Source organism: Pinus tabuliformis, chromosome 4_2, assembly GCF_031772625.1.
Source record: "Pinus tabuliformis cultivar Carrire ecotype Pingquan chromosome 4_2, CPIR1, whole genome shotgun sequence".
In the NCBI taxonomy this organism is placed as follows: domain Eukaryota; kingdom Viridiplantae; phylum Streptophyta; class Pinopsida; order Pinales; family Pinaceae; genus Pinus; species Pinus tabuliformis.
The window spans coordinates 449,670,746-449,681,626 of record NC_142304.1 but is presented as its reverse complement, the minus strand read 5'-3'; the positions used below and the strand labels follow the sequence as shown (position 1 = coordinate 449,681,626).

The window sequence follows — 10,881 nt, the reverse complement described above, 5'->3', positions numbered from 1 at the left end:
GCATGGCATCTACGGCAGCGAAATGGGACATGCTCATAATCTAGGGGTTGAACCCATTCGAAATCATCATGAAGAAGACTTACCGAGTCCGGCAGGGGTTTGTCCAAATGCATGAAGACACAAATACGGGCGTAGGAGGTGTATCTGCGCAGTTTCGTTTCCTCCGCCGATTTTACATACTCCCCCAATCCATTTCCTATGTCCTTGAGAGAATCTTCATCCCAGTACTCCATCGGAAGCGATTACATCCTGATCCATACTGGAGCCCAATTAAGGTCCTCCTTCTCTGGGTTGAACCTTTCCACCCATGCTCTTAGGTAGAGGCTTGCTGAATTGAAGAGGTAGGGTCCTTGATCCATGATATGGTTTCTATCTTCTATGCACAGAAAGATCGCTGTGAAGAACCCTTTAGGTCCTAGTTGCAGGGTTACATGGCCTTTAGGCTTCCATTTGGCTGAGATACAACCACGTAGTGCCTTTTCCGTCAGCCAAAAGCCAATAAAATTTCCAATAAGCGCATGGTCCTTCATGAACTGGATTTGTCCGTTGACCCTATGGCTCAGCAATTCGATCTGGGGCCATTTAGCAGCCACTGACTTGCAGGTTTTCGATGTGATCCTGAGCCTATCCGATGTTTCTCGAGATCCCTCTGATTTCCCGTTGGCTACTTTTGTCGCATGTGTGGATTGATTTGTATTCTTCTGCCCTTGACGACGATCACTATTCTCTGCATCATGCCCTAGCTCAGAAGTCAGAAAGCCAGAATGCCCTTGAGGGTTACGAGTGGACGACGGGGAGGGCGTTGAGGCCCTCCCCGGGAAAATCCCATTACCTCGGCGGAGAACCAAATTCGGTTTGCCGGTTGATGGCAGTTGAGCATTATGGAAGGATTTGGAGGAGTGCAGGGAGCGCAAGCAGCACCGTCGTAGGGTTTTCAGAACCCTAGTCCAGATTCTGAGTTATTGTTTTACCACGTAGATGTTACCACCATTGAAGACTGTTATTTTTACCACCCATATAAGAATTAAGCCTAAGAACATATTTTAAAAGGTAGTTGTTCTTGCAAGATATTGAATTAACTTTTATTTAATTATTAATGATTTATCCCATTACATTTTTTTAGTGAATAAAGTAAAATGTAATCAATAAAGTTATTGAATAATGTAAAATGTAATGAATAAAGTTATTTAATTTGAATAATAAAATTTTAAATTTAAATATTACAAAATAATTAAGTTACATTTTAATTAATTAATGGTTAGAAAGGTTTCAAGAAAAATTTAAATTGATATATGAAACTGAAAAATAATTGTCCACTATAGGGAAAAGACTTGTATAAATTTTGGTGGGTAGTAACCATTAATAATTATGAATATTTACATGTTTAATTGTGCTTATTAAGTGTAAACATTTATATTTTTGGTCTCACTTATTAAACTTTTAAAGAAAACATAAATATTGGTGGGCACTAGCAGCGCCTCGTAACATATTTATTTACATCTTCTTGCTATCTATTTTTTATGCAAATATTTGCTTAAATTATGGTGGGTAGGAATTGATGGTAAATATGTTATTTACATGAGTATGAAATATTTTTAAGGATTTTAATTTTTGGTAGTTTCCTATGAAGCTTCACAATGAAAAATATAAAAGTAAATGCTACAATTTTGTTTTGTCAAAAACAAAAAGAAATACTCACTCAAAGGAAAAATAGAATGTGTAATACCATGTCTGTGAAAGATATAATAACAATTATTATTTAAAATATGATTATAATTTAGTTAATTCTCATGATTTTTGCCAAGGCTTCTTATTTCATCTTATGGTGAATGAGGATTTGTTGACATTTTTTATTAGAATTGATGGGCTAGATTGATTCTGAAGGGAATATGCTCAACATATGCTTAGTCTTAATGTTTATTAATGACTCTAGTGTGTTACAGAGTGTTTTAGGTTGCATTGACTTTTAATAAATTAAAAAAAATCATATTCCCTAGGGATCTGATATTGTTCCAATTCTAATATGTTCATATTATAATTAGATCAGAATTAATATATAAGCAATTTTTATTTAGCAAAATGGTCCATTTTACAATAAGATGTGTAGTTTTTCTTCTCAAGTTAAATTAGATTTTTGCAATGTGTCTCCTCACCCACCCATTTCCTAGATATTTGAGATTATTTCAATGCTAATAAGTTCATATTCTAATTAGATGTGGAAATTAATATTTAAGCAAATTTTATTTAGAAAAATGGTTCATTTTACAATAAGATGTGTCATTCCTTCTTTTTCTAAGTTAAAGTTGACCCATAATCCTTTTATACATAGTGAATCAAGTAAATTTGTGCATTAGTAAGGCATTATATTTATGTTGCAATAATCTGGTAAGGCATTATATTTATAATTATTCATGTTGCAATAGTTTTTTTTGTTATATTTATAAATAGTTTGTTATATCAACCACATTAATAACTTTATGTGGTTGTACTAGTTTACTTTTATTTTAGTAACTTGTGATGAAATAATTATTTTAGTGTTTACTATGGATTGACGCCTATTAGTATTTACTTGCCATTTAAATTATATAGCTATTCTAGTATATAATACAAGACCAAAATTACTCATTTTCAGTGCACATTGTTAATTAAAACCACTTTAAAAAAATGAATGATATTGATAAAAAACTTATTTAAAAAATAATTTAAATTAATAAATTAATAAAAAAATATATATTGTATTAAAGTTATTTTTTCTTTTAATTTAATAATTGTTTTTATTTTTAACTTAAAAGAAGTCATATTATATATATATATATATATATATATATAATTGTTTAGATAAAGAATAATAAAAATATATTTATCTCAATTAAATTTAAATTAATTATTAAAATTATAAATTATAAAAATTAATTGAATTTTAATTTTTAACTAATTTTCCAATATATAAAAACATAATAAAATTTAATATATTAAGTTTCAAAATACTTTATCTTTTACGATCAATGTAATACCCCTCTAATACCCCTCTCATCTTTATGTAGTGAGTTGGGGTTTTTAGACTTGGACTATTTTAAGATGACCGCTAAGGAAATCATGTTGGATTTTTCAATTGATGTGAACAATGAAATCATCTAGGATTTTTCAATTGATGTGAACAATGAAATTATGGTGATGTAATTAATATATTTCATTAATAAATAAAATGTTGGCAATTACTTGGGAAAGCGTTGTTAGAGTTAGAAGTTTCTTGCCAAGATTAGAAACCATTATTGATGGATGAAATTAAGATAAATCTTCCTTTAAATATCACATAAAAATCTCTAGGAAAAAATAAACACGATTTAATATGATGGGAGAAAAATATCTATTAAATCACTTAGTTGGAGACATACACTAACTATGGATGTAATAAATCACTGTAGGAGAGAAAAGGAGGCTTTAAAAAAAAAGGAAAAGTACCCTTTTCGGAAGAAAAAAGAAAACTAGGCAAGTGGATTAGCAAACCGAAAAAGTGGGATGCTGCTAAAATCTACTAGGGAAGAAGGGTTGTAAAATATATTACCTGGGAATCGATGAGGTTGTTGATTCCATTAGCAAACATATCTTGGCTCGAGGTAAACTAGTTGACTCAGTTCAATGTTGGGAGGAAAGTGTGTTTTTCAAGTGTATTTTGAGTAGCAGATATGATTAGGAAATCTATTTAGGTTTTTGATTGATGAAATGGTGTATCTTAAATATTAGAGTAGATGCATACAAGTGGTACTTGAATATGCTTAGTTACTGGTCTAGTGGAAGTGTTAAATATGATCTAGTTATTGGTTTGGTAGAAGTCTTATGTAGGTAGTTTTTGTGTATCTCAATTATTTATCGGCTAAAAAAATTATGGTTGACTATGTCTCTGTATGCCTATGGAATATTAACCGAATCTAATACAAATTCTTATGATGAATATGGTGATATAAGGTAGATATGTTGAAATATATACTATAGATATATGTACATGTGAATGGGAAATTACTCAAGTAAGTTTGGTTACATTGTTTTTTATTGTAAGGAAAAGAAGGGACAAATACAACACTAATGATTTGGTAGAGTGTATCCTTATGAGATTTTATTATTTATATATTTAGCTGTGTCATGTTTAAAAAACTAGTGGAATTTTGAGGTCTAAAATGGTTCTCCTAAGGAAATTATAAAATAATAGTGGAAATAATAAAATAAGATTAGATTACATCATCAAATTTTAGAGGAAAAATATAAAATACAATTTTTTAACTCATATTTTAAACTTATCTCCCTGTGGGTTTACTCAAATTTTGAGAAACAACACTCGTTGGATGCATAATTTGATTCTTAATTGAAGGAGTACCCATGTTGCATACTTTCGATGGCCCCTCTTATATGAAAAAGGAGAAATACATGAAAAAAGTGATTGCAATAATGTTTCTTCATGAATTTCTCATTTTTCGTGTAGCGGGGTCCATCAAAAGTATGCAACATGGGTAATCCTTAGATGAGGAATTAAATATTGCATCCAATGGGTAATCCCGCTTGAAATTTTAGTAAAACCTTAGGGAGATAAGTTGAAAATATGAGTTGAAAAGTAGTTTTATTATTTTATTATTTTTTAATCCTTTTACTTTTTTACTCCAAAAAAGGTGAATCATCCCCCATGGTTGACGTCATCATCTTGAATCTTATTGGTTCTTATAAATTTTGTTTTGGTTGTAAATTTTTCTTAGGAGGGCCATTTTAGGCCTTAAAATTCCCCTAATGAAAAATCATTTTAGCATAAGTTACTGCACCTTCATATGGGAAAAGTAACAAATGAAAAAAAAATTGAAAGGGTAAACGAAGGTTAAAATACTTGGCAATAAAGTTATTGATAGATTGGTAACCATATGAAACTACACAACTTGGATGAGGATTTCCTATTAAGCAGAGGAAGGACACCACATATTATGAGTTATAGCTCAATCAAGTTTCCATAAAGATTCAAGTAGCGAGAATTAAAATGCATTCCCTATCTATAAACAAATTCTGAGACAATTAAGAGAATTGGAAAACAAGGTTGTGCTTTGAAGGAAGTTGAATATCAAGTCCTGCCAAGGATTAGGAAGTTATACATATAGAGGAAGTATAATTTTTTAACAGAGATAGATCCATAACAAAACCCGTATAGCAATAAATGAATCGACAACACCTAGTCAGTGTAAATGATGGAGGAAACTTACTTACAAAGACAAAAACTTTGGAAACAAACCCATATTATCTATTGGTGGAAATTCACATAATTGAAAGTAGTACTACCCAAACCAAATTGAAGCTATTATTCAACAAGAATTAAGATCATTTAGGGATAAATAGTTAGCCAATTATAAAATGGGAAGGAACTTACAAAATGGTAGATTTAGTACACACTGGTACCATTTTACATAGGGAGTTTCGCCCCTTATTATCTAAATTAGACTCATAAGTTAAATTGTTTACTTTTACACCACATATACCCAAATACTATATCAAAAATACATTTATGAGAGGCACTTCATCTAGAGATTATAAATCTTGAATATCAAAGGAAAAAAAATGGGGAAACATTGGAATCAAACCAAAGAAGAAAGACACTTTCCAATTGCGAATTAAATAAGATAAGTCTGTCTAACACTTTTTTCTATGAGGTTGCACATGCATTGATAGGGGAATGTATGAAATGGACTACAAAACATGCAACAAAAAAATTGTCTATGACATTAAGTTGATCAACACATAGGAAATTGAAAGCAATATGTAACCATTCCCATAACAAGCACCAGTTACATAAAAGAAAACATATCCAACCTTTGAAGGTTTCAATTGAAAATATATAAATTTATGACACATCTGTACATAGCATGTTTTAATAATTAGCCATAATTTGATACACATATAATAACATCGTACACCAGAGGTTGTCTAGATAGGGCACACGCCAACTTGATGATTCTCTCCAATATTATCTACTTCCCTTTTCTTTCCTAAAAGAAACTATTCTACATTGAATAACCAAAAAAAAATTGGATTCAATTGATCCATGCGCTAAAATTGTACAACAAGGAATCCATGGGGAGCATGTGGAAAGCTGACCTATAGGAACAGTGGAAATATGTCAGAGGTGGAATTTTGTTTCTTTATGAAGTCAATGGGTCATGAAAACGAGATACCTGTTGCCATGGATTCGAATACATACATACATACATACATATACATATACATATATATATATATATATATATATATATATAGATATCTATATATATATATATATATATATATATATATATATATATATATATATATATATATATATATATATATATATATATAATAGTTTAAGATCATACCTATAGTTTTAAATCACCTGGGCATCTTGTTCATGCACAATTCCCATATCGTCATTGGTACAATGGAGATAAATTCATATATAGGTGTCATAAAAGGAATAATAATGTACATTAAAAAACTTGGAACCAAAATGGGTAAGTAAATACCTTCTCTAAGGGTTTGAAAGCCTGAGAAAATTATAGGAATTATGCATCGAAATGGTTATGACCTCACGAAACTGTTGGAAAATGATTCAGAAAAAAATTACTTAATTACCAGTAATAAGAGGATTCCATACCCATTCCTATATCACATCAAATAGAACCATTCTACACTTGAGAAATTAAATTAAATTCACGAGTACTCTAAAAGAAGTAGGAAGGAAACAAGAGAGGCAAGGCTATCCTTAGTCAAATGAAAACAAAAAACCTAAAGAAAAAAATTATAAGGGTTATACGCAGAAAAGGGGCAAGCCATCACCTATGACATAGAGAAGGGACTGTGACAACGAAATTTTGAACGACCTTGCACATTAAATTAAAACCATGTTCGGGAAAGTATTCTATGGAATTAGGAGATGACTCCAAGCAGGTTATTGGAAACATTACTTAAGCAATACAAATTAAAGGAGGAAAAGGCGAAATTACCTGCTTGAAAAATTCATTAATAGTAACCCCAAGGAAGTTACATAGGGACTATTGAGTGACACTAAGGGATTTTTATCATTGAAACATGGAGAGAACCTTGAGGTAACAGAGGAAAAATAGTGTGGATTAGAATAACAGGAAGCAGATAGAGTAAAGAAAACTATGAGGGTAAGATTGACCACATGAAAATTTATTGCTATACCTTACAAAAGGGTGAAGTAGAAATTTAGGAAGAAAACTTGCATCCACACACCCAAAAAGTAAAACACAACTACCATGTTTCCTCATCACCACAACGGCTTTCGAAAGAAAAACAATGCACTAGGCGGAACCAAAACCAAAACCAAATGAATGGAGAGACAAGGAAATTCATAAGATTAGGGTTTGGTGAAATGGTATTTCCACCATTGATATGGCTAGAATAAATATTTAGCATCCACATGTATCAGACATGGTGATCATATGAAGATAACATGCGATATGGCAACATGGCCTCTACTGGTTGGCTTCAAAAAACCTAATAAACCATCATTCTTGTTTGTACAAACTCAATTGTACTTAATAAACTCTAGTGCCTTCTAAAAAAACATTAAATTTATCACCTTTGTACCAAGGTTGAAATAGCCTCACCTTTCTAGTGCACAAGATATCTATGTTAACAAGGATAGTCATATGGAATCTATGCATCATATACCAAACTTTAGAACTACACAATATGGATAATACAAATTCATAAGAATTTGGAGTGACTACCTTTGCATAGGGTTAGTGGGTTACCACCACTCAAACAAGAAATGAACTATATTAAGGATACCTTAAGGTAACCTTGTGATTGTTGGCATAACTATAAGTAGAAACAGATAAGTATATAGAGATTTTTTTTTTTTTTACCAATCTAGGTATGTGACATATGGTATTCGAGCACCAGTTTCAACACTTGGCTTGCATGGAAACCCCACACTAAAATAAGGTTCTGTGCATAATTAGGAATCTGATTTAAGAATTGTTATGTTAATACTAGTTTGTGTTAGCTATAAGGCACTCAAGTGAAGCAAGGTTACACCGCAACATGGTTGATGATCATACTCCATCAATGGTAGAGGGAGAGGGACTATATGTGGAGTTGGGTGGAGGAAATACCCCGCAAAAAACACAGTTTATGGAGATTATTATAAATCTACAACAAGATTTATCTCACCTTAGAACCATCAATGAGTGTCTACTAAAATCTAGTGAAGAGCAAGAATGGATGATAAGGGATTTAAATGAAACGTTTAGTCATAGAATAATAGAATCAAAATAATTGAAAATAAAAAATGTAGAGACAGAATCAGAAAAGTATGAAAGTGGAGATGATTCATACAAAACTTCCCCAAAAACATAGAAAAGGAAGAAGAACACGAAGTTGCAAGGGGAGTTCAGAAAAATAAAACCCCCTACCTTTGAAGGTGAAAAGGAGGAGGATGCAGAAGCATGACTCCATATATGACAAAGTATTTCCAAGTCTACGAGTGTGAGAATTATTTGAAGGCTAGACTTTCCATTTATCAATTACAAGGGAAGGTTTCCCCCTGGTCGGAGCACGTAAAAATTGTACATATTTTGGAGGAAAATTAAGTTTCTTGGGAAGAGTTCCGAAAACAATTTAAATCCATATCATTGAATGAGTGATACTATGATGATCGGGAAAATCGTTCCATGAATTATGACTAGTACAGTTAATTATGGATGCGTTTTTGGCTAAATTCATAAATTTTATGTGGTATCTCCCTTATATTAAGGAAGAAAAATACAAAGTTTAAATATTTTTGAATTGTCTTCCATTCCCTTACAAAGAAAGGATTGAGTTTGACAATCCTAAAATAATGGATGGAGCAGTGAGAAAATATTGACTATGTTATCAATAATTTAGGAACAAAGGAGAAGGCTACAAACCTTGGAAAAGTAAGGAAAAAAATAAACCTGCAATGGGAACAAAAAGACAAAATCCTACATAGCTTAAAATTTTTGAAAATGACCATCAGTGAAGGAAATTCAACAAATAGATTTCAAACCAGCCAACACCTCAAACTAGATGCAAACCTATGCATTTGAATAATAAAAATATGGGTGGACTTAGAGAGAAGGAACCACTAAAATGTTGGGGTGTGGGGAACCTCATTTGTTGAGGGATTGTCGCCATAACAAAGGGTATATTCAAAACATGCATGTTATTAATGCAATAATAACAATGAATGATATTGCAAGATATATTCCAAGGATAAGTGCAACAATGGAGGGTAGGCACGCGAAGCACCAATCCACTATGATCGAGGGTGAAGGTACCATTTCAAGTGAATTTTGTTTTTGTAATTGATTTAGGCACTAGCTTACGTTATATTAATACTCAAGATGTGGAAAAATGCAAATTGAAAATTGAAAACTTTAATACTGCATGGTTAGTACAGTTAGTAACTGGCACTAAGAGAAGGGTAACTAGGGAAGTGAAAGTGTAGCATAGATTCAAATGGTTTTCCTACATAACTAAACTTCAATCTAATTACTATAGGGTCATAGGATGTGTTAATAGGTGTGGACTAGTTAGAAAATCATGGAGTTGTCATAAACTGTTTAGAGAAAATAGTAAGCCGTATAGGTTAGGAGGGACAAACTCTGTTAATAAGAGGTATACCAAAACCAATATTAGTTAGAAAAATCTCATTTGTACAACTAAAACAGAGTTTTATAAATGGTGTCATTTATCCCCAGTGTATGTTGAGACAAATGAGCAACAAAAATAAAACAAAAATTAGACAATATGCTAATTATTAGGGTATTCAGGATGTTTTTCTAAATGATATTCTGGGTTTACCTCCGAGTAGAGACATAGATTTTTGCATTGATCTATTACTAGGAGAAGCCCAAGTGTCTAGAGCGCATTATTGAATGAGTATTCCAAAAATATTAGAATTGAAGATGCACTTGCAAGAACTGCTTGATAAAGGCTATATTAGACCCAATGTTTCTCCATGGGGGGCTCTTGTGTTATTTTTCAAGAATAAGGATGGCACATTTAGAATGTGCATACACTATGGACAATTAAATAAACTAATTATTAAAAAAAAAATACCCACTGCCCCAAATTGATGATTTCTTTGATCAAGAGGTGAAACTATATTCCCAAAAATTGATTTGAGGACTGGGTATCACCAACTGGGAAATAAAGGATGAGGACATTTATAAAACAAGTTTCCTAAATAGATATGGTCTCTACGAATTTTTAGTGCTACCATTTGGCCTTAGCAATGTACCAGCAACATTTATGTGCTTAATGAACAACGTACTTAGTAAGTACCTTGACAAATTTGTCCTGGTATTTATAGATGACATTCTAGTGTGTTCTAAAGATGAAGAAGATGACAAGGAAATTTTGATATTGGTGCTACACAAATTAAGAGAACATCAATTATATTTTATGTTTAGTAAATGTGAGCTTTATAAGGACTGAATACAATATTTTGGCCATGTCATTTCAAAGGAGGGACTGTCTGTTGATCCTGAGTAGACGAGGGCTATTTTGAATTGACCCAGACCCAAATATGTGTCAATTTCCCGATCCTTTATGGGAATTAGAAGATATTACTGAATTTTCATAGAAGGGTTCTCTAAACTAGCAAACCCTATCACATCCTTACAAAAGAAAGGAACAAAGTTTGAGTTGACATCTAAATTCCAAGAAAGCTGAAAAATTGAAACATTTGTTGATAGTGGTTGCTATTTTAAAAATTACAGATTCTGATAAAGATTTTTTTGTGTGCAAAAATGTTTTCTTGGACAGTTTAGAAGGAGTTTTGATGCAGGAAAATTCATTAGTGGCTTATGATTCTAGAAA

General features: G+C 31.8%; 1 protein-coding gene across 1 annotated transcript in view; it reads right to left on the bottom strand.

The window, feature by feature from the left end:
- Positions 1–242: 242 nt before the first annotated feature.
- The window catches only part of LOC149169901 (uncharacterized), a 40,102-nt gene continuing 29,463 nt past the window's right edge, over positions 243–10,881 (bottom strand). Inside the window, exon 5 of the mRNA XM_089425374.1 lies at positions 243–954. Within this exon, the coding sequence (XP_089281500.1) occupies positions 243–954 (712 nt within the window). The remainder of the gene's footprint in view (positions 955–10,881) is intronic.